Source organism: Saccopteryx leptura, chromosome 3, assembly GCF_036850995.1.
Source record: "Saccopteryx leptura isolate mSacLep1 chromosome 3, mSacLep1_pri_phased_curated, whole genome shotgun sequence".
Classification (NCBI taxonomy): domain Eukaryota; kingdom Metazoa; phylum Chordata; class Mammalia; order Chiroptera; family Emballonuridae; genus Saccopteryx; species Saccopteryx leptura.
The window spans coordinates 85,593,762-85,618,045 of NC_089505.1; the positions used below are offsets into that span (position 1 = coordinate 85,593,762).

General features: G+C 56.7%; 1 protein-coding gene across 2 annotated transcripts in view; it reads right to left on the bottom strand.

The window, feature by feature from the left end:
- Positions 1–841: 841 nt before the first annotated feature.
- Positions 842–24,284, bottom strand: part of CEP104 (centrosomal protein 104) — a 40,130-nt gene continuing 16,687 nt past the window's right edge. For both annotated transcript variants that reach the window (XM_066374873.1, XM_066374874.1), the window contains exons 8-22: positions 23,910–24,065; positions 22,881–23,108; positions 22,064–22,261; positions 20,636–20,803; positions 19,991–20,164; positions 17,891–18,067; positions 14,628–14,834; positions 14,155–14,277; positions 9,395–9,431; positions 9,085–9,151; positions 8,554–8,662; positions 6,422–6,560; positions 6,233–6,300; positions 3,643–3,727; positions 842–2,910 (exon numbers count right to left, since the gene is read on the bottom strand). In XM_066374873.1, the coding sequence (XP_066230970.1) occupies positions 2,795–2,910; positions 3,643–3,727; positions 6,233–6,300; positions 6,422–6,560; positions 8,554–8,662; positions 9,085–9,151; positions 9,395–9,431; positions 14,155–14,277; positions 14,628–14,834; positions 17,891–18,067; positions 19,991–20,164; positions 20,636–20,803; positions 22,064–22,261; positions 22,881–23,108; positions 23,910–24,065 (2,052 nt within the window). In that variant the 3' untranslated portion in view covers positions 842–2,794. The remainder of the gene's footprint in view (positions 2,911–3,642; positions 3,728–6,232; positions 6,301–6,421; positions 6,561–8,553; positions 8,663–9,084; positions 9,152–9,394; positions 9,432–14,154; positions 14,278–14,627; positions 14,835–17,890; positions 18,068–19,990; positions 20,165–20,635; positions 20,804–22,063; positions 22,262–22,880; positions 23,109–23,909; positions 24,066–24,284) is intronic.

Below are 24,284 nucleotides of genomic sequence, written 5' to 3' on the forward strand. Positions count from 1 at the left end.
TCTCTCAAAAAAAAAAAAGGACTAAGAGTACATTTTCAAAAAAATAATAAAAGTATAGCAAACACATAAGCCAATTAACATAGTCACTTATTGTCATTACCAAGTGGGGGGCAGTGGGTATGTTTTTACACCAGCGTCTCCACAAACGTGGAATGCCTTGTGCTCTGGCACCACGGCTAGGCTGTCATGGAGACAGGAATGTGCTCGTCACCATCCATCACAGCCTTCTGGGACCACCTTCCACCAGTCATGATGGAGAGGTCATTATGCAGCATGTGACACTTATATCCTTTGCAGCACACACCTGCCCCCACCCCGTGACCTAGGTAGGATAAAGCATTTGAAGTTTTGCTGTTTTAAACTGATGTCCTAAGTTTCAGTACCTACTCTTGTAAAGGAAAACACATTATAACTTAAAATAGAAACAATTATAAATTTAAGCTGACAAAAGCTTAAAACCACTCTACAAATCTACAGAGAAAGTGCATTTTTCCTTATTTGAAAAGTAAAACAGCCTCACTGACTGGTACAAATACCCTCTTTTACATGGGAAAACTCACATGTAGACTCCAGATTACAGTCCTCATGGGCACAATTAGAGCATTTACAGAACTTCTGACTTAACTCCACAGGTAAAATTGGTCAATAATTTTCTATTACATATGACAACTTATTTAGGACCAGAGTCTCCTGGCAACTTATCACAGTCCCCAGTCAGCAGACGGAGTCTGCCCTCTGGGGGGTCTGCCCAGCCACACCTGCAGGCTTGCAGAGGGAAATGCATCCTATAAGTCACTTTTAACTCTAATCTTGAAATAAAGGTGACAAACATTTAGTGACATTTTTATTATATGAATACTATAAACTCAAAATGAATTAATTCCTGAAACAACAAAAATATATTACTCAGATATTTTATAATTCTGGTACTTGAAATCAAGACAAATAGAAAACTATGTTAAAACATTAAAAATTGCAAATTTTCATTGAAAGGATTTTTTTGCATTTGTATTCTAATGCCCATTTATAGATACAACTTTTAAATTAGAATATTCTGAAATATGAAATAGAAATATTGTTAAAACCCCACAACATATTCATGAATAAAAACTCAATTATTTCTCTTCCAAATTCAGATACTTATGAATGGCCAACAGAGCTTGCAAGGGTCCTTTCAGATTTTTATCCTGTAGTCTTGCTTCCTTAATAGTGTGTATATCAGTTTGTAAAGCTTTGAGCAGCCACTGATCGTGGCCGCAGATCATTTAACCAGAAAAACCTGATTCTTCTGTAACCGGCTGGATGAACCCGTTTTAAATGCACCCGATTTTGTCAGTCACTAAAAACTAAATATTTTTACAAATATTTTCAAGTTACAATATATAAGAAACATTTCTTTAAAGTTTTGATTAGAGAGAAAGGGATAATTTCTTGGTTAACTTTTCTCATTATTCTGTTTAAAAAAGTGTTTTAGCTGTACTTCAGCAATGGATTAGAAAACGACCACCACCTTCTGAAAGCCCAAGAGGGCTATTTTATAATTATCTGGGCACTTGGTCCTGCCTGGTCTAGTGAAGTTCACACGGCCGCTCCATGCTCGCTTTTAGTGCAGTTTTTTTTTTTTAAAGCTAATTCTGTGGGTCAGTCTTGCTCAGTATTTCTAGTCAATCATATGAGAAGGTACTAATTACCAAATATAACGACTGATTAGGGCTAATTTATGGTTGTTAACGTGGCCAGGGAGCAGCACACTGTGTAGACAGCTATTAGTTTATATGCATTCTGGTCCCACAGAGTAGGAATTAAAAATATTTACACCCTAACTGTGGTAGAAATCCCAGCAATTCCACGCAGGTCTAGCTGCATTCTGACAGCTGGCCCTGTAACTCTTGAGGGGTAGAGGACGGCGGACCCCTGATCTCAGGATGGGGTGGTGGGGGCCAGCTCCTGTGGGTGTTGCGTGGATTGGGCACCTGGGGTATGCAGGCCTGCACCGGGAGGTTCCAGACAGACACCAGCTTTCCGCAGGGCTACCTGCAGGTGAGGCATGCCGAGCCACTTCCATTGGTGGGGGGCCTGGTCAGGAGACGGGAGTTTGAGGTTTGGTTTGATCACTGTAAGGGATGCTTTGGTTTTAAGCAGTATATGGAGTGTTTGAGAGGAGTGACCTTACAGTTCCAATTCCAACACGGTTTTGAGAGGGACGTGGGACAGGCCAAAACCAGACATGAGTGCTGGAGGGGACCAGTTCTCAGTGACTCCTGGTTTTGTTTAAGCTTTATTTCTTCTCACAGAGGACAACACAGGCTCCGGAGACACGGCCTGGAGCAGCTCGCACTCACCCTTGCTCTCTGCCTGTCAACTGCCAGGGAGACACAGCCCTGCGCTGCTGTCTTCTGGCGGACACAGACTACACGCCAAGGTTTATAGTGAGGTCTGCCCAAAATCACTGCAACATGGAGGAGAGGGTGCCATGTTGGGGGACCCCCCTTGACGCACTGACCTGACCCAGCCCATCTTCGGTGAGCTTCCTGGGCAACCATGTTGGATTCTCTTCTGACAGCATGGTTACTTGGTCACTATAGAGCCCTGACGAAGTCAGAGCCCCGACCGACTGCCACACAGAGATCAGGTGCCACTTGGGAGGCTGCTGAGGCAGTCGGCCCCACACACAGTGCCAGAGGAGGTGGGGCGGGGAGCATGGGGCCACCCCGCCCAAAGATGGCTTTCAGGGGAAATGTTCACGATGAGGACACTTGCTGGGTACCACTCAAGGAGACAGAGGTCTGTCATGTCACCGCTTGGTGTATGTCCTGCCAGAGCTTTTACTCAGACCCCCCTTTGGGGTGGGGATCTTGCTTCCCGCTTTCGGCCCTGAGGCCCCCGACTTGGCTACGGCTGGGCCTTTACCTGCAGCGGACACACAGACATGTAAGGACAGGCAACACATTAGAAAGGAGACTAATGCATGAATCGGAGCACAGAGCCATGATGCCAGTGCAGTGGCCGGCGTCAGCAAACACTGGGGGCAGGACAGAGCCTGGGGGCTGTGACACGGCTGTCACCCATCTGTTGGAGCCAGCCCGACTGTGGTGGGGTCAGCAGAGGACAGCAGCCATGCAGTTCTTAGGTGGCCAGCTGCAGACCCAGGTGCACAGGTGACAAAAGGATGAGAGCTCAGAGGCAATGCCGACTGAGGGTCCAAGGAGAGAGACCCAAGCCAGTACCTTACTTTTAGCTCCAAAGAGTCAGCTCTGGAAATGGAGGCAGCAAGCAACGTGGGTCTGCAGCTCCACTTCCTGGCCAAGTGACCTTGGGCAGCCCTTGTCCTTGTCACAGGCTGGCGTGTGCAGCCCTCAGCCATCACCCAGCACAGACGTGCACACTCCCCCAGCCCAGCGCCTGGCACAGACGTGCACACACCTGCTCCTCATGCCCACCCTCCTGCTCGTGGCCCTTGCCTTTCTCACGGCCCTAAAACAGGGTGCAGGCTAGGCCTCCAGTCAGAAAGGTTTCTAATGAAATACATCCCCTCCTCGTCAAGCATTCCGGGCCTGACCTAAGCCCCTCCCTGAGGAACCAGCGTGAGGACGGGGCGCCGCTGGCGGAGGCCCCTCTGGTTGGGGCGCCGTGGGTGCTCACCCTGCGACGGGGCCTTGTGCAGCACATGTGTCCTACGCAGGTTCATCGTGCAGCCCGCGGGGCCCATCAGGTGAGCTTTCCATGCCTGAAACGAGAGAGGCGGTTATCAGCCCGGAGACCCATCACAGGCCAGGACGCCTGAGGTGGGAGATGCAGCCAGAGGCAGCCACACTGGCTGGTGTCTGGGGGGACATCTCTGCACGCTCCGTGCTGACTGCGCCTGTGGGCTCCGCTGTCTCTCACAGGACAGCCTGCCTTCCCGGCCCTCCCCTCCACAGACAGCAGCTCTGCTCTCAACCCCCACCCCAACACAGAACTGGTCACGTGAGGGTGTGCAGGTGGGAAACACAGCTCAGGGAGTCCCAGGGTGAGGCGGGGTGGCCCGTGCCTGACAGCAGCAAGCACAAGGGGCTCAGCCCTGTGATGAGAGCCACACGGAGCAGCCAGTCCCTGGAAGGAGCTCCACAGAGCATTTTCCCCAATGAGACCACAGGTGAGAATGCGGCTCTTGACACCTGGCCACCGACTGCGGGGCCCCGAGCAGAGGACCCAGGCAGGTCGTGTCCACACTCCTGACCACAGAAACTGTGAGGTTCTCACTGGGAGTTCAGCCACTCGGCAGGTGGGCACTGTTGCGCAGCAGAGACGCAAACACAGAGAGAGCCTGCTGACTGCCTTGTAGCCGCCGTAAGAAGTCATCGCGTGTGGGACCACAGGCGAGGAAGAAGGGGAGGCTGTAACCAATGTCTGCACTGCTCAGAGGAGGAGACCCGTCATCACAAGGAGGGGACTGGGTGGTGTGTGAGGGACAGGTGTAAAGGTAACAGTTACAACAAAAACACAAAGGCTCCTAAATTCTAAAAATAAACAGAGAACATGTGTGTGCATGTGAGAGCTGCTGCCATTAAAAAAAAAAGGCAAGCCCTGGCTGGGTAGCTCAGTTGGTTAGTGTCATTCTGATACGCCAAGGTTGCCAGTTCGATCCCCCGTCAGGGCACATACAAGAATCAACCAACGAATGCATAATAAGTGGAACAACAAATCGATGTCTCTCTCTCCCTCTCTCTCTTCTCCGCTTCTCCTTTCCCTAAAATCAATCAATAAACAACAAAAATGGAGAACTGTGGAAACTGTCCTCTAGGAAGGGCAGGGACAGCAGCCGTCTGCCTTCTCTGAGTGCACTTGAAGCACAGATGAACCATCCAGGCTTTTTATCTATGGAACTGAATTTTACAAAGCACTCAAATGTTGCCCAGGACATGAAGCAGTGAACCAAGGGTGCTTACAGCTGGTAGCAGTGATGCAGGAACAGCTGTGTGACTTTATGGCACCAGTGGGCATGCAGTAAAGACAAAGGCCTGGGCACAAATGTGACCCTCTGCTGTCACTGCACGGTCCGGTCCTGGCCCTGCTCTCCTGAGCCTGTCCTACCTGCCAACGGGGGAAAGCAATGAATAATTTGGGGTATTCTGATGCTGCCGTCTCCAGGGCTTTGAGACCCGGACTCTTGGAAGGAAGAGGTTAAAGAAAACCTATGCAGCTCAGATTCGGGATCAGAATGTATCAACTGAGCACACAGCACGTATCTGAATGCTTCCCTGGTCTGTCCTGGAGAGGGCTGGAGAATTGGCTAACCCAGAGTAGGGTCTGAGACCCCTGTAGTGGCTCCGAAGTATGACTCCCCACTGAGGGGAACTGGCCTCTGTGAAGGACAGGCTGACCCTGGCACTGGGCCCCAGATGGCCAGGGAGCTCTGAGCCCTTTGGGTTCCTAGCAATGTCAGAGCCTGTGGGAAGAGCATCACTAAGGACGGAGGCCACAGTGACAAGGCTGGTGGTTCCAGCCCATGACGAGTTCACAAAGACACTCCCAACAAAACAAAGCGGAACAAGGGAGCTGCCCAAACAAGGGCCCAGGTTGCTATCTGAAAACCAGCAAACAAGGCGAAGAGGACACGTTTCTGTCCTTCCAGCAGAAGCCGAGCCCAGGCGGCCCGAGGACTCAGAGGGAGAGTTTCTGCCAAGAGCCAGTCCAGCTGGTGATAGAGAAGCAGCGGCAGGACTGGACATCTGGACGTCGCAGTCCCCAGAGCTGGTGACGTGGGCCTGGGAGTCAGCACTTGTAACCTTGCACCTGTCATGAGCTCCTCACAGAAACAGTGGCCACAGGAAGTAGAAACTGACCATGCCAAACCTGCACCTGCACAGGCTACTGCCCCCCCTGCAGCTCGTGGGGGACACAGGATGCAGGGACACGTTAACTGACACCAAGGGGACAATCAGCCATCACCACAGAAAGCCCTATGGGACAAAAAGTACCTTATCACGTGAGTTAAATGTGCAACCAGTCTTGACGTGTGGCCTCTGGGGCCAGGGGAAGATGTGCTCTGACCCTGGGAGGTCACGGCCCCGCCAGCACCGCAGAGCGTGGGCCTGACACCCCTGTGGCTCCGCAGTCACATTTTAGTGCTCTGCAGTGGACATCTGCATGGGGGGGACGTGCCGTCTGGAGGTGCTGCCATAGGACGTGGGAGGGAGCACGTGGTGGGGGGGGCAGGTGACAGGTATGCAGGGTGTGGCGGGGGCCTCACCTCCTCCCCAGGGGCAAAGTTCTCGTGGCACAGCGGGCACCGGCTCGCCAGCTTCTCTGGCTTGGCAGCTGAAATGGTGTTGGGAGACATGATGTGGTTACTCCTGTGGAACTTGGGTGAGGGGCAGAGAAGCAGGGATAGCTCTTCCCCAGGGTGAGCTAGGGACACGGCACCCGAGGAGGCACTCACGGTTACAGTCCTTCGCTTTGATATGTCTAGGCAGCTCCTCTTTCAAAACAGCCTCGCTGCAGCGGTGACACTTTCCAAATGCATCCTTTTTGTCACACTCTGTCAGCAGGTGCTCTGTCAAGCTGGATATCTCAACCACCTGGATCCAAAACACAGAACAAAGCACGCTGCTGGGAACGCCGACGCACGCCCTGCCCAGGCCAGCCGGCACTGTCTGGCACCGGCCCTGTGCTGTAGTCACTGAGCCTCCACTGTACAAGGTGGAGCTCGGCACGCGTGCCGGTTCCTCTGGCACCTGCCCCACTGAGCTCCTGCGGTCACTTGCTTGAAGAGCCCATGTCCTTCTCAGCATCCTTAGCATTAAGGACATGGTCACCCGACCTTAGTATCAAGGTTGCTGCTAAGGGCTGGCATGGGGGAAGCCACTGTTACTTCCAGGGTGACATTTGTGTTAGGGGAGAACAGCTCAGAGCTACCAAGGCTGGCTCCCAGCTGCTTGCGAGAACGTGCACAGACATAGGGTCACAAAGCACGTCATAGGTGTGCCCGCCCTGCTGACAGCTTTGGAAGGAGGCCCATGTATGCCTTAGAGTTCCATGCTGCAGACTTGTACACCTTGCCGAGAGCCAGCATGCACGCTGGGTCCAGGAGTGGACACTGCCAGCCACAGGGCCTGGGGCTCTAGTGCAAGCTGGACAGAGCCCCACAGGGGCAGAGAGCATCCTCCTTAGAGTCCTCCTCCTTTGTCAGAAAGTCTCCCTGCATCAGACAAGGGATGAAGACTGGGGTAGGAGAAGATTTTTATTTATTTTATTTATTTATTTATTTATTTATTTTCATTTTTCTGAAGCTGGAAACAGGGAGAGACAGTCAGACAGACTCCCACATGCGCCCGACCGGGATCCACCCGGCACGCCCACCAGGGGCGATGCTCTGCCCACCAGGGGGCGATGCTCTGCCTATCCTGGGCGTCGCCATGTTGCGACCAGAGCCACTCTAGCACCTGGGGCAGAGGCCAAGGAGCCATCCCCAGCGCCCGGGCCATCTTTGCTCCAATGGAGCCTTGGCTGCGGGAGGGGAAGAGAGAGACAGAGAGGAAAGCGCGGCGGAGGGGTGGAGAAGCAAATGGGCGCTTCTCCTGTGTACCCTGGCCGGGAATCGAACCCGGGTCCTCCGCACGCTAGGCCGATGCGGAGAAGATTTTTAAACAGGATGCAAAAAGCATTAGCTATAAGAGACTGACACAAGGTAGACCACATTCAAATGCAAGGCTTCTGTCCACGAAAAGACACAGACTGGGGCTTGGGGGACACAATGCAGGGGGTAGAGAATGTTATATTGAGTGGGACACTTGAAACTATGTCAACAGAATAAGTTAAAAATAAAAATTTTAAATAAAAAGAGACAGCGAAAAGACCAGACCTGCCGGGGACGGCCCAATTCACAGATGCAAGTGGCACAGCGCACACTGGGAATATTGAGTAACAGGTCAGTGAAAGAGATCGGCACGGACTTAGAGACGGGCGAGAAGGCAGCCAGGGGCCCCACCCACATCGGCGGGGTGGCAGGTGAAGAGAGCGCAGAGGCCCGGGGACCAGCAGCAGGTCCCCACGCCCTCTCTGAGTATGCCCAACAGAAGCAACCCCAACAGAGAGGGTGCCAGGCGTCTCACTACTTCCCCCAGCCTGGGTGGGTAAACTGTGATAGAGCAAGGAACTATGACACAATACTGTAATTACATATGGTACCTGATTAGGTTTATATGAAACTCAGATAAAAACTGTCAGAAATCAAGACTCTGCAACTGGACTTCACAGGTACCCAGTCTGAGTGGTAGTGACCCCGGGTGTCTATTCTGTGACATCTCGAGCTGTACACTTGTGACATGTATGCGTTTATGGATACGTGCTGCATCAGGAGAAGAGAAGCAACCCCAACAGAGAGGGTGCCAGGCGTCCCACTACTCCCCCCAGCCTGTCCCCTGCGGAGGCTGGGACCGGGGGTATCTCCAGAGCTGCGGGCCGGCAGCAGCCGCCTGACCTGTCCCACTACCCCCCCCCCGCAGCCTGTCCCCTGCGGAGGCTGGGACCGGGGGTATCTCCAGAGCTGCGGGCCGGCAGCAGCCGCCTGACCTGTCTGCAGTGGTAGCATCTCGTCAGCATGAGACACTGCTTCCAGTAGTGAAGGTCCAGGCCTTCCTCCGTGAAGGACGCGCTCCTTTCCCCGCAGAAGATGCACAGACTGAAACAAAGGAGAGTAGAGCCTGATGGCGCAGGCTGGCTGTGGGGCTGCGTCCGCGGGGCGTTGGGACAGGGCCTTGGGGCAGGGCTTCAGGCAGTTTGGACGGTGCCTCTGATACCATGCAGGTGTATCTAACTTTGCTTAAGAGACCTTCAAAGTCTAACTTCGTCGGAATAATCAAGCAGAAAGGACACGTAGTGTCCACCACCAGGAGCAGAGGCAGGGCAATGCGCCCTCACCTTCCTGGGGGGACACACTGCTGCTGCCCTGCTGCTCTGGGCTAGCTCCTGCGCGTCCGGACGGGCGGCCTCCTCCCTGACCGCGTCCCTGCTGACTGCGTCAGACGTGGTGTCCCCACTGCGGAGACCGCTGGAAGGGCAGACGTGTCCACACCCCCGTCGGGACAGAGCTGCTCTACTCACTTGTCCAGACAGTGGCTCTCGGGAACCTCGGGAGAACTGGCTGCAGCTGCTCTCCTTCCGCATGTGTCTGGGGAAGTCCAAGAGGAAGCAATTTAAGTAACCCTTTGTGGAAACATTTTCAAAGTTTTGGTCATCAGTTTTATTTATTTATTTTTTTTTTTTATTTTTTTTTTTAAGTTAGTAACATTTAATGTGAAATGTATTTAAAAACATGCACATTAATACCGGTGGACAGGCTCGCAGCGGCCCGAGTGCAGCAGGGGGCAGATGGGCTCTGTGTGCGCTTTCACCACATGCGTTCACTACGTACCCGGACACTCTGCTGCCGTGGCCTCGCCTTCCTTTTCCTAAGACACAGAACCAGGGGGTCAGGACAAATGGCCGCAGGGCGCACGTCCATCCAGAATGTTTTCATCCCGAAAGTGCTAGCACCTGTTCCCGAGTTCCTGGTCTCCCTCCCTTCAGGGTCTTGTCGTGGACTCCACGGAAACCAATCTTGGTCAAGGCCACCACCCCTCCGCGTTGCTCACCCGTCACCAGCGTCCCCCTCACCAGGGGCTCTCAGCAGCACACGTTGCCTCAGTCCTCCTCCCCGACGCCCTTATAGGCCTAGCTCCCGGGGCGGCCTGAGCCTCCCTTCCTCCAGCTTCCCACCAACTCCTTCCCGGGACCCAGACCCCCTCTGCTGCCTGCCTCTTCCCCACGGCCCCCCAGCCCAGGCCTGGGGTCCTGTAATGCCGGTCGAGGCTAAGCAGGTTCACACTGGATTCAGCCAGACCACAGAAGAACCGCAGAGCCAAAGGGTGTCAGGCCATCCCCACTTGTATTCGTGCAGAGGCAGGCAAGTGAGCAGGCAGGGAAAACCGCTTCTCCAGAAGCAGACAAGCAATCAGAACCAACCCCGCAGAAACCTACCCACAAGTCTTACATAGGCTCTCTGCCACGTGCTCAAGCACTAATCATGCAAAGCAGTTGCAGCGGAAAACAAGTGAGCAAGCCTAACCCAGCTGTTTTCCCTACAGGTCCTCTCTGCAGCCCCTGTGGCCTCCCCCCAGCCGGGCACGGGGTCCTCTCTGCAGCCCCTGTGCCCTCCCCCCAGCCGGGCACGGGGTCCTCTCTGCAGCCCCTGTGCCCTCCCCCCAGCCGGGCACGGGGTCCTCTCTGCAACCCCAGTGCGAGCCCCCCAGCCGGGCGCGGGGTCCTCTCTGCAACCCCAGTGCGAGCCCCCCAGCCGGGCGCGGGGTCCTCTCTGCAACCCCAGTGCGAGCCCCCCAGCCGGGCGCGGGGTCCTCTCTGCAACCCCAGTGCCCTCCCCCCAGCCGGGCACGGGGTCCTCTCTGCAGCCCCAGTGCGAGCCCCCCAGCCGGGCGCGGGGTCCTCTCTGCAGCCCCTGTGCCCTCCCCCCAGCCGGGCACGGGGTCCTCTCTGCAGCCCCAGTGCGAGCCCCCCAGCCGGGCGCGGGGTCCTCTCTGCAACCCCAGTGCGAGCCCCCCAGCCGGGCGCGGGGTCCTCTCTGCAACCCCAGTGCGAGCCCCCCAGCCGGGCGCGGGGTCCTCTCTGCAACCCCTGTGCCCTCCCCCCAGCCGGGCACGGGGTCCTCTCTGCAGCCCCAGTGCGAGCCCCCCAGCCGGGCGCGGGGTCCTCTCTGCAGCCCCAGTGCCCTCCCCCCAGCCGGGCGCGGGGTCCTCTCTGCAGCCCCAGTGCCCTCCCCCCAGCCGGGCGCGGGGTCCTCTCTGCAGCCCCAGTGCCCTCCCCCCAGCCGGGCGCGGGGTCCTCTCTGCAACCCCAGTGCCCTCCCCCCAGCCGGGCGCGGGGTCCTCTCTGCAACCCCAGTGCCCTCCCCCCAGCCGGGCGCGGGGTCCTCTCTGCAGCCCCAGTGCGAGCCCCCCAGCCGGGCGCGGGGTCCTCTCTGCAGCCCCAGTGCCCTCCCCCCAGCCGGGCGCGGGGTCCTCTCTGCAGCCCCAGTGCCCTCCCCCCAGCCGGGCGCGGGGTCCTCTCTGCAGCCCCAGTGCCCTCCCCCCAGCCGGGCGCGGGGTCCTCTCTGCAGCCCCAGTGCCCTCCCCCCAGCCGGGCGCGGGGTCCTCTCTGCAGCCCCAGTGCGAGCCCCCCAGCCGGGCGCGGGGTCCTCTCTGCAACCCCAGTGCGAGCCCCCCAGCCGGGCGCGGGGTCCTCTCTGCAACCCCAGTGCGAGCCCCCCTGCTGACCCTGCGCTCCCTCAGCGTCTCCACTGGAGTCTCCAGTCACCTTTAACCTCACTTCATGGGATGGCCCTCCGCTCGCCCCACCCCTGCCCCTCAGTGGGCTCTGTCGTGGTCAGTGTCCTCAGCAGTTCAGTCCCACAGACCTCAACACCTGGCAGACTGGGGTACCCCTCCTCTCACTCACCTGCAGGGCCTGTCAGACGTGCCAGTAAACCCTGTCCGCCCGGCTGCACCCCCGCTCCTCACCACCCGCACTCTGGAGGTGCCCCGGCCTGGCTCCAAACCAAGGCTGAGTGCGCATTCACGCCGCAGTGCGGGGACTTCCTTCTGCACGAACCCTCCTCTGCTTCCCAGGCAACACTCTCACTCATCGCCCATGTCCACGTGGCTCCATATGCCCCACAACTCCGGCACCCCTGCTGTTCATCCTCTGTCCTCCAGGCTGGGCCGCACAGTTCTGGGTGCCGCCCTCCCTGGCACCCCCCCCCCCCCCAGCACAGACCCCACTGTCACGCCCTTCCCCGGCACCTCTGGTTGACAGTCTCCACTGCGGGACAGGAAGGGCACAAGGGTGGGGGTTCCCATCTGTCAGTTCACTGCTGTGTCCCCTGTCCTAGGACTGTGCCCAGCACACAACTTGTGACTAAATGAAGAGCTTCAGTGTCTCCTGGCAGCAACGGGTGGTGACCCGACTGGGGCCTCCTGCCACGTCCTCCGCAAGCAAGCCCCCCTCCAGTGCGCAGGCACACTGAGCACACTGCACAGAAAAGGGAGGCCCCAGTGGCAGGTTCACCAGCGGGCGGATGGGCCATGCCAGTGTGGACCTGCGTCAGCGGGTCAGTGGGACAGTCTGACGGCACCTGAAGGTCTCAATCCTGAAACCCACTGCGTGGGCAGAAGGCACTGCCCCCAGCTGGTCCCAGGAGCTCCTTGCTCCTCTGTCCCCATTCCTGAAGGGAGCCTTCTCCCTTTCTACGGCCGTCCCGACATGCCAGCGTTAGGGGAGGTGGTGTGCACCTCTCTGCCATAGGCACTCAGATACATTCAGCTGTCTTCTCGTCCTCATTCTCATCTAGTCCTACTTTGTGAAGAGGAAGCGGCTGGACCACTTACCAGGCAGTCCCCCCCACCTCCACGTGTAGCCAGAGGTCCCTGCAGCAGCGCCCATCTCTCTGCTTTCTCTTTCTTTACATTTATTTTTCCTCCTTGTTGGAAGCAGCTGTGCTAGGCTTGCTTGCTGGTTCCCGGCTGCAAGTGCTTCTCCTGATTGGTGCGTGAATGTGGCTACACGTGTGTATGGCCTATGGAAGGCTATGGGTGCTTGGGCTCAGGGGCATGGCGGGTGGCAGATTGCCTGCCTGCCACTGTAAGGGGCCATTTTGCCGTTTCTTTGCCGGAGAAGCAGTTTTCCCCCCACGTGTGTGCTCATCCGCCATTGCAAGACTCATTAAACAGAGTGGCCCAACGCTTTTCAGCCCCGCAGTTTCCCTACCGTCTGCCAGAATGCAACGTGGACCTGCCTGGCCTCGGCACCAGCATTATACTCCTTACGGGCTTAGTAACAAAAATCAGTGGCATGAAGCTAATATAAATCCCAGGAGCCGAGCAGTTTGATCCCACCGCCTACATGTCTCCTATAGGCGCAAGACTTAGAGCTTCCCAAGGTCGACCATTTGCCCAAGACCTTGCCTTTTTAACGCACGGAAATCAGATGCTTAGGTTCAAGTTCCTTTTCCCAACAGCCTCTGATAGAGCCTGGGGAGCTGCAGACAGGATGGGGGTCCCTCTGCGCCCAGAGTCTGTGCTCAGCATCCGCAGCAGCTCACCCCACCCCCCAGGGAACATGAACAGCATACACATGAGCTAAGGAAGATGCTGTCCATTTAACCCCAAAAGAGTTTAATAACCAATCAGGAATAAAGTACCCATTTCAATAATGCTGTGAAGAGCAAACACAATGTGCTGTGTGTTTCCATTATGAAGTCCATGGTCACAGGGTTCTAACGCAAAGCCCATGGTAGAACCCTGTGGACCCCAGGCAACTGAAGCCCCACCTGAACCTGGTCTACCTGGACTCTGGCCCCACCTAGCCCCTGGCCCCATGTGAATCTGGCCCACCTGAACCCAGCCCACCTGAACTCCACCCCACCTGCCCCTGGCCCCATGTAAATCTGGCCCACCTGAACCCTGGCCCCACCTGAACCCAGCCCACCTGCCCCTGGCCCCATGTAAATCTGGCCCACCTGAACCCTGGCCCCACCTGAACCCAGCCCACCTGAACCCCAGCCCCACTTGAACCCCGGCCCTACCTGAACCCAGCCCGCCTGAACCCGGCTCACTTGAACCCGGTCCACCTGAACTCTGCCCCACCTGGCCCCTGGTCCCATGTGAATCTGGTCCACCTGAACCCAGCTCACCTGAACCCAGCTCACCTGAACCCGGCCCACCTGAACCCGGCCCACCTGAACCCAGCTCACCTGAACCCGGCCCACCTGAACTCCGCCCACCTGGCCCCTGGTCCCATGTGAATCTGGTCCACCTGAACCCAGCCCACCTGAACCCAGCTCACCTGAACCCAGCTCACCTGAACCCGGCCCACCTGAACCCAGCTCACCTGAACCCAGCTCACCTGAACCCGGCCCACCTGAATCCAGCCCACCTGAACCCGGTCCACCTGAACCCGGTCCACCTGAACCCGGCCCACCTGAATCCAGCCCACCTGAACCCGGTCCACCTGAACCCGGTCCACCTGAACCCGGTCCACCTGAACTCGGCTCACCTGAACCCAGCTCACCTGAACCCAGCTCACCTGAACCCAGCTCACCTGAACCCGGCCCACCTGAACCCGGCCCACCTGAACCCAGCTCACCTGAACCCGGTCCACCTGAACTTCGGCTTGCATTTCTTTCAGTGCTGCTAACTGCCCTTGTAAAACTTTAATTTCTTCTTTCTTTTGTTTTTCTGCTTCTTCTGTAGCCAATTTTTTCTGTGCCTGGTATGAAAGTTATTTTTCCATTAGAATAGCTTTTTAGAGTAGCCCTAGAAAGTGGGAGACAGATTACACACGTAAACTGGGCTTCTTATACACTATACTAGTAAGATGAATCCTATAACGAGGGTTAAACGTAAACATCCAATTAAGAACATTCTGACTGATGAGGCTACAGATGTCCTCACGCTAGCATGATTACAGGAGGGGGACAGCCTCGCAGGTGCAAAGGGAAGTGCAGGGTCTGACCCGGCGACCAGGCGCTCGGGGTGTGCGGGTCCCTGTACAGTCACTCCTTGAACAAGGCCAGCTTACGTGTCAGACCACTCCTTCCACGCTCATACTTAACTCACCCTGACTTCCACATCGGTAGGCCTGCCGTCTATTTTAGCAAACCCCTCGAAGATCGTTTTGTAGAGAATGTTCCTGCGCGTGGTGCTGTCATCCGGGGGGAGGTACTCCAGGACAGAAGCCCGGTGCCGCCTGTACATGTCCAGAACCACCCTGACGGCCATCTCCCGGACCTCGTACACTCTGTGCTCCAGGGCACGCACTGCGAACTGAACAGAGAGGGGCTCCAGTTGTCACTGATGCTGTGGAGCGCAGGGTGCTTCATCCCGCATCAGGGAAACAGAACACATTACAGACACTTGGAAAAGGACAAGAAAATGCCACAAAATCCCAGCTCTCGGGGACATGGCTCTCGCTTGGGGGAGCACATGTCTGTGCATGAGCTCAGGTTGGATGGGGAGGGGAGGGGAGGGGAGGGTGTTCTGCATTTCCCCACTTACTGATTTACAATCACTCTCAGGTTCTACCCCTTCCACACACTCCACATTAAGTATTATGAGCTGTTTTAAGCACAGAGACGAGAAGACAGAGTTAACTCTGTGCATCGACCACCTGGACTAACCAGGGTCACGATCGCCCACGTTGGTTCTGGATCTTTCTCTGTTCCAGCAATAAACCCTGGCCATCGTGCCGAGCGTGTCTGTCTCTGGCACACCGGCCCTCGGCCTCCTGGAGCCGGCTGCACCTGCCCAGACATCCTTGCGTGTGCGCACATGTGTACTATGCTTATTCTGGAACTCCCTTTTGTCCTACTTGGCGCTTTCGATATCTGTGCACGTTCATTCGGCACGACCTGCTCCACTCACTTTAATTAGTTTGGCACTCTGGCATGCGAATGCAGCACACTGCATTTATCCCGTCTCGGATGGACGTTAGTTACCACATTTGGGAAGGGTCCTGCGGGCCTCTGTGCTCCCCTCGGTCTCAGCCTGGCACAACTCCTGGTGTCACCCCAGACCTTGTCCTCTCCAGCTGCCGCACCACCTCGAAGCACTGGCCTGAGATCCTCCCTGAGGCCACCCCCTCCCACCTCTCCGCTCACTTCTGTACCCCTCCCCTGACGACCCCTCAACCCCAGCAGGACCTCGACCCTTTCATCCCACCCTTTGCCACTTTTTCCACCTATCCTCTCCTCCCGTCCCTACGGCCGGTGTCCAGCCCAATGGTGTGGTCCGCCCCGCATCGGGGGCGTCTGTGCAGCCCCTGCACCCGGACTCTCCTCCTCTTTGTTTGCCAGAGGAGGCTGTGATGGCTGATGTGACAATCATGCCAGCTGGTTGCACATGCATTTACAGCCCTAGGGGTCACAGGGTCCTTGGCACTGCACAGTAAAGGACCTGCAGCCCCCCCCTCCCAGACGTCCATGAGCATCTCATCACATTTCCTCCTCACTTCCCACACCTCTACCACCCGCTTGGCTTTGAGCTGACCTCCTCCGCTAAGACTCCACTGAGCTGTCCTCCCGTTTGCGCTGTGGCCTGGTGCCTTCGTGACTCCAGGACTTCCGTGCATGATGCGGCCTGGCGCCTTCAGGGCTCCAGGACTTCGCTCTGCAGTTACCACCCCCCCGCCCCATTTCCTGCATTTATTCATTCCTCCTCTTCTTCTTCCTAGGTCTGGATCCATCCCACTGGCATCAGACCGACAAGCTGGCTGTGTGCTCCACAAAGCCCTGCCCTGTGCCTCTGCAGGCACAGCCATTACACTTCAGGCCCCGTGGCGTTAGGCTGGGGCTGCCCTGGCCCGTGGAAGAGTGGGCGGGAAGGACTTGGCTGACAGTCACCTCCCACTTCAGAGTCGTCCAATCCCTGTCCTTTACTGGGTGACCCCCGTGGTTATGTGGGAAGGCTGGAGGCAATACACTTGGAGGAGAGCGAGCCCCTAAGTATCAAATGGAGCTGCAGGGCCTCACGGGACTGCACTGCCGTGATGGGGGAGAGCAGGGAGCTTCCACTGCGTGCACCCTGAAATGCAGAGGGGCTGCAGCCCACCGACTGGCCCGGAGCTCAGGCTGGCACCTAGGAGGCCTGCTGCCAGTCAAGAGCATGGCCATGTGGGCAGGCATCGTACCTGGGGGGAGCGGGGACAGGAAACTGAACCTGAACGCGGGGAGGAGGGCAAGGGGAACGCCCTCCAGGAGCCAGGACTAGCCGTGGAGGGAGCAGAGCTCGGCTGGGCTGGGTGTCACAGTGGGAGTGAAGCAGCCAGGTGCCGGATGCCCCTGAGGGCGAGCCCACCGCATGGCTGGCGGGGGCTGGACACAAAGGGGCAGCCAGATATGGAGCCCAGGTACGTGGCCCGAGCGACAGAAGTGGGAGGGCGGAGCTGGGTTTGGACACGCACCTATGCCGCTCATGGACTACATGGGAGGTGCTGAGTGAAGCGGGTGGGGAGCCAGCCGTTCAGGGAGGGCACAGGCCGGGGAGAGACCTGAGAGCCTTCCCCAGTCAGGTGGGGGTGTGGGAGACCCTGAGGGGTGTGTGTGTACAGAAAGGAGAGGGCGAGGCCTGAGGACTCCACGTGAGAGTCGGCATGATGAACCCAAGTCAGGAAGGGGTTGAGGCCACAGGCTGGGAGAGCCGGGCCAGAGTGCTGGGAGGCAGTGGGAGGACGTACTCAAAGATGTCTTCATTCCGAGTGTAAATCACAGGTCTGTGGGTGAAACAGGTGCACTGTAAACGGGCCTATGTGACCCTGGTAATGTCAGCACACCAGGTGCAAAGCCAGGTCTGAGTCAGCAGCGATGTGGGGTCCCGACTACGGAGACACTCGTCAGTCATGCACCACTGGCGGAGAGGGACCGAGGGAGGTCTGACGTGCAGGGTGGACTGAAGGCAGTCGGGAGAGCACGTCTGTGGCTGCCCAGGACCCCCCACGCCAGAGCTGCCCTTCGGCCCGTCTGGAGTCAGGAAGGAGGGGCTCTTGGTTTGGCAGCAGCTTCCCTCCCGCAGCGTCCATGGTTTCCTTAGGCCATCCACAGCAGGACAGGACAGGACAGGACAGGCGGTCCGTGTGCCGTGCTCTTGTGCGCGCTGCCGGCTCTCCTGACACCTGGTCTCTGTATTGGCCGAGCTCCATGGACAAAGGTCTGTCCACATCATGCACAACTCAGGGGATTCACCCGGCAGGACTGCTAGCCAGCCAGCTGACACGCTGTTCCTGAGGTCACTCATTCCTTCACTCAACACCCTCGGGCCCCAGATGCCACCTCTGTGCTAGGGCCACAGGGGTGGTGTGTCACACAGGTGTGTGCTGGCACACTCACCTTCATCACGCTGTCCACAGTGAAGCCCGTGTTGTCTGTGCCCAGGTCTTTCAGCAGCCGGGCCAGCAGGTCCATCTGACTCATGGCCAGGTGGGCAGAAGCGTTTGCTTTCAATGGCTGTACCAGGTAAGATGGAATCATTTGAAGAGACTTCACTTCCTTAAACAAGGCCATTTCCTGCAAAAACCAACATAGTTTATTCATCTGTATTGGAAAATGCTAAGGGCAATTCAGTACAACCTACTGTAATGTGATCCTCAAAGTCAACAGTGAAGGACAGAATCGGGCAGTAAGAGCCAAGTGGCAACTGGGAGTGACACCCCCAGTGCTCAGCCTACACTTCCGTTCATAACAGGATAACAAGTGGATACAGAAGCCAGGCGTGGAGAAGTAAGGCCGTTCTCCTGGGTTAATGGAAGCTTCAGAGAAACGTGATCAAGAAAGAGGGATTCTGAGGTCTAAAATTCTGAAAGAAATTAGCTTTGTTTCATGAATCATCTCAGCATTCTTTTTTTTTTTTTTTTTTAACAGAGACAGAGAGAGAGAGAGGAATAGATAGGGACAGACAGGAACAGAGAGATGAGAAGCATCAATCATCAGTTTTTTGTTGTGACACCTTAGTTGTTCATTGATTGCTTTCTCATATGTGCCTTGACCGCGGGCCTTCAGCAGACCAAGTAACCCCTTGCTGGAGCCAGCGACCTTGGGTCCAAGCCGGTGAGCTTTTGCTCAAACCAGATGAGCCCGTGCTCAAACTGGCGACCTTCGGGTCTCAAACCTGGGTCCTTCCGCATCCCAGTCCAACGCTCTATCCATTGCGCCACCACCTGGTCAGGCCATCTCAGCATTCTTGACACGTCAGCCCAGTGTAACCACACACAACGCTCGAGTTGAGATCTCAGAAGGGCTAAGAGGAAAAGTGTATGCACTGCCCCACATCTAAATCTCTAAATACCAGCTTCTGTCATCAAGGTGACAGAATGGTGTGTAATTGTCTGGCTACACACAATGAAATATAAAGTGGTTGCCAAGTGAGTGAGACAGAGAGAAAGAGAGAGAAGAGAGTAGGCACCGAAGCATGTGAGCTGCAGCAGACAGAGCCCTCCCTGGGTTAGTAGGTCTGCAGGTCAATCGCTCAACTAACCCGTTTTCTGCGTGATTCACAGGGCATCGGGGCCTAGGGGTGACCCTGCAGACATGGGGGTATGAACAGGAAGCTCCTGAGTGACAGGAGACACTGCAAGTGTGTGAACTCAAAGCCAAAGTTGGGTGCCAGTGCCTGGTGGGCTTCACCGCGGTCCGTGGCTATGGGACCTCCCACAGAGGGGACTCAGTAGGGCCAACTCCTCAGAAATCCACACGCTTGAAAAGAACTAAGTGAACCTGCTCTCATTTCCATATATCTTCTGAAAGATGACAGGTACCCGTTCTGGGCTGTATGAAGAAGGGGTGCTCTGTAACCCTTGGGGATAACTTGTTTTACCTTCTTTATAGTGCTACGCAGTCACTTTAAGTGAAAATTTAAGTTTACTAAATGAGATGAGACAGGCGACTCTTCACAGCAGAGAAATGACCCTCATGAGAAGCTATGAAGGTTTCAGATTCCTTCTCATGAAAGACGTGCACGCTCACAAAAGTGTGTGTTAAGGTGCTGAGGAACTCGTAGACTTACGAAGGGACCGTCATGCAGCGCTCCCAGGCCAGATGCCGTCGCCGGCTGTCGGGAGGATGCAGAGGGGCTTTCCTAGTGCAGCGGTGGAAGCGTGCCCCGCACACCCCCAGCTCACTTTGGCTCAGCACTAGCCCCTGCGCCTGCCTAGCAGCAGGCTACAATGTTGACTTCACAACAGTTAACTCATTTGTGATTTCACCCCTGGATTTTTCTATTCTGATTTACTATTTCATGAATTTTTATTTTAACAATGAATAGAAGTAACATGTTGAGTTAGAAACCCTAGAAACCCAAACTGTAGCGTTCAATCCAAGTTCCCGTCTAAGAGCGCAGGAGCGGCACTGCGGCCAAGCCAGGTGCCCCGCGCAGACGCAGCACCTGCAGGGCGGTGCCCATCCCGACAGCTCGGGCCTGCCGGGCAGTTGTACCTGAATGAAATTCGAAGCCATAGTCCGGAGCCGCGCAGAAGAGTCTCCGGTTCTTGTGAGCAGCATGGGGATGGTTCTCTCCACACAGTGGGTTGTCTCAAGTTTACTCAGTTTATGTTTAGGGATATATTGTGTGATTATCATTTTCAACAACTTCAAAGAAGCCTGAAAGACCTAAGAAAAAAGTGATGAGAACAGGTGAGCTACCAGGTGAATTCTGTCAAAAGTGAACACAAGCATCAGGGGCCCTGCTCAGCGGACAAGCCCCTGAGTGAGCGCAGGTGCGGCACACACGTTCCCTCTGGAGGCCCCTTCGGAGTCAGAACATGCAAATAAGTCCCCAGCTTCAGGGCCCGTGAAAGCAAACACACAACTGCACGCTGACAAGGTGTGGGGAACAGGCATCTGTGGACACTGGCTTTGAGGGGCGTGACAAAGTGCGGCTGTCCAGGACTGGCGAGGATGACCGAGCGCAGACAGACGCCCGGACTCCTTGCTGACACACTTCCAGAACCCGTATTCCCAGGGGCCGTTGTGGGAGCCGACAACCAGAGGGCGACAGGCCACCTCTTGAGCTACTCGGACCTCCTGGGGCGGGTCACAGTGCTGCACTACAGACACAGGCGCAAAGGGCCGAGAACTCACGGGGGTCACGATGTCGCGGATGGATCTCCTGGTGAGAAAGACGGCTGCCCTCAGCGTGCTCCTCAGGGCCTCCTTTGGGGTCCCCACGGGCATGTCCATCAGCTGCTTACACAGGGCAAGCAGTGCGTCTTCCCGGGAGGACCACATCTTGGAATAGGCCCCGGCCACCTGCAGACCAGGGTCCTGCTTACTTTGTGGCGTGTCAGCGACATCACTGTCCCCCTCACCCCCACCCCAGTGCTATGCCACTGGAGCCTTTGTTTCAAATGAAAAAGACATCTAACACCAGGGCCTCTGCAGAACAAATGTGAGTATTCAGAGGCACCGTTTTCCTGACATGGAATGTAAGAGCGTGTAAAGTGGGGACAGTGTTAAAGCTCCGGCACAGGCCTACTGTGGAGTCGGGAGCCAGGGACACATGAGCTCACTGTGCCGAGGAGACCCAGCTTTGCTCGGTTCACCATTGCTCTCCCTGGCATCAGCTGGTGCTCACGGGAGGAGTGAGTTTCCACCACCAGCTCTGTGAGCGCCAGAAAGAAAGTGGTACTCATGTCTCTGCTGCTTCCTAGAGTTAGTATTCAGCTCAGGACTCTCCAACTTGGTCCTGAGGACCACGGGGAGTCAGCACCCTCACACAGACCTGGCCTGCTGCTTGGCTCCTCCCTCCCTCCTTCCTTTCCTTCCTGCCCGCCTGCAACAGAACTCATACGGTCAGGAGAGCACAGGCGGGTGAGCAGAGATGGAGGCAGAGACCGTGCACACCCTTGCTCCCAGACACTGTTTGTGGGTGCGGGAGAGGGACAGGGAGGGTGGCTGCTGGGAGGACAATGGAGTCATCTGAAACACGGGCTGGAGGGGAGCTCGGGGAGACCCTGGACCAAGGATGGGGGTGCGGGTCCCGGAGCAAATGGAGCCCGAAACACGGCTGGGGACACATGACAACACTGACGCCGTCCCACGTCAGGTGTGTCATGAGAAGGTCTGGTTCTCTGAAAAAGTTGATGTTGCTGGGAAAACAGAAGGCAGGACAAGAGGGAGAGCAAATACGGGAGGGACCGCGTCCGTGAGGAAGCCGCCGGCAGGAGTCAGCAGGGATGTAACACAGACGCAGACAGACACACAGACGTAGACATGTAGACACACAAGACAGACACAGACATGCAGGCACACAGACACACACACATACACACACAGACATGCAGGCATGCAGACACACACACACACAGACATGCAGGCACGCAGACACACACACACAGACATGCAGGCACGCAGACACACACACACACAGACATGCAGGCACGCAGACACACACACACACAGACATGCAGGCACGCAGACACACACACACACACACACACACACACAGACATGCAGGCACGCAGACACACACGCACTCTCGCACGCAGGTCTACAGCAGCTTCCTCTTACCACACTCTCCCCCAGCACGTCAATGGTGGAGCTGGCCTCCCTCAAAGCCTTCTCTGTCAGGGGCTCTGGCTCGCCCACAGTGGCCCCTTTGGGATCCTCGCTGACGTCTGTGTCACTCTTCTCTGGCTCCATAGCCACGGCCCCGGGCTGCTTGTGCATGGCGGGAAGAGGCCGCTCGTCGTAGGGCAGGGACTCGAGCTGCAGCACAGGAAGGGGCAGCAGAGCTCCCGTGTGGTCCCCCACCAGACACTGGTCTATACTGCAGGCTTACTACACTGCAGGCTCACTGCACCAGTTCCCGTGTGGTCCCCCACCAGACACTGGTCTACACCGCAGGCTTACTGCACCTGCTCCCATGTGGTCCCTATCTAACACCAGTCTACAGTGCAGGCTCACTGCTCTGGCCTTTCCTGGTCTGAATGAGGGTATTTTTGCTAAATACCAGCATCATAAGGTTAAAACAGTTGCAACAGACCAAACAAAGTCAGGGTTTCTACTGCTTTCTGAACCCCTCATAGCCCTGATAACCAAGCGATGAGGAGGGAGAAGAGCAAAGGTCAGGGGTGCGCATCGCAGACCTGCCGACGGGTCAGAAGCAGGGGCGTTGGCACTGACCACAGACGCCCAGCCAGGTGTGACTATGTGCTGGTCGCTCATGTCACCGTGTTCTGTTCAGCACTTACCTGCCTATCCTGGAAGGGAGGACAGGAAGGGGTCTGGCTGGTCTGTGCCCTGTACTGGGACAGCCCTCAGCACATGCAGGCCCTCACTCCACATATGCTGAATGAACAGTGCACAACTGACCCAGGCTACCTACCTGGGTCCTGAGACGCGGGTGTGTGGTGGGCAGCGGCTGGTCCACAGAGCAGTCCTGAGGGGAAACGTCCAGGGAACGCAACGAGGGCTTGTCCTGAAGGAATGGCTCTGCAAACTGGTTTTCTGTCACCCTCTCTTCTTCTGGTGGTGGCAGCAGCATTGGTGGCTGGTGGCGAGGACTGTCACCGTGGATGAGAGGCTGGAGTGGCCAATCAAAAGACCTTCGCATCTAGGGAAAAGAGGCATTTAATTCCTAGTGCCACTGCATACCAGACCTGTCCCCCATGTTGGCCACAGAGCACTCATTCAGGAAGGCAGGAGTGATTGCGTGGAAGGTGTCCTGCAGTTACGCCACAGCCCTCAGCTGCCTGCATGACACCGAAACCCCCGTGATCACGGGCACCTGTGCACGGCTCATCACAGTGTGGGGCTGCCTCGCAGAAGTGCCTGCAGAGAGGTGTGTGGGGTACCCGGCTGGACCCGAGCACAAAGGTTCTCCTGGGTCATCATAACAGGCGTAGGCAGCAGGCGTGCTGGTAAGTGCTTTAGACAGATTATCTCATTCAGTGCTCACCACACCCCCTGGCAAATGTGACGGGAAAACTGAGGCACAGGGTGGCTAAGGGATTAAGTCTGATCACCCAGCTAGGGTGGTGGAGCTGGGATCTGGACCCAGGCCGTGCGGCTCCAGTCTGCACTACCAGCCCTCTGGCCACAGCTCAGCCTCGGTCTCCTAACCTGTACCATGGGCTCATACTCTGCCCGTGTGGGTCTGAGGACCGGGCAGTGCCCCCCATGGGCGCGACCTGGGGTTATCCTCCCACAGCTCCCAGGGCATGGGGGGCACGTGGGGCACGGGGGACAGGGCTGCAACGACTCATCCTCCCAAACAAGGGAACGCTGGAGAGTGGGGCCGGCCCTGCCTCACACTCCTGCTGCTCTGTGGGAGTCCTGCAAGGGCCCACGTGGTCAGAGCGCCCTATGGAGGCACACGGGAGCGCCATCGCCAGCTCTCAGAGGATAGACCTACCAGCTCGGCATCCACGAGGCTGTGCAGCTCCAGCTGCGCATACACGCGGCTGCGGTACTGCTCCATCTGCCGCTTCTTGTGCTTGGCCAGGTCGTAGTCCTCCTTCTCCACGGCACAGCGCTTCTCCACCTCGTACCGGCCCAGCCGCTCCCCGACCTGAAGCACAATGCCGTGCTGTGGCTGGCACGGCCCAGTTGGCCACCAGAGCTGGGGCCCACAGGACGGCGGTGCTGGCCCCTGCATGTGCGGTAGGGGCAGGGGCCACAAAGTGCGGGAGGCGTGGACCCCCTCCCTGCACAGCGTCTGAGAAGCCCTGAGTCATGTGACATCCACTTAAGACTGGAGTGTGGCCGCACGGGTCTCAGTGACAGGTGT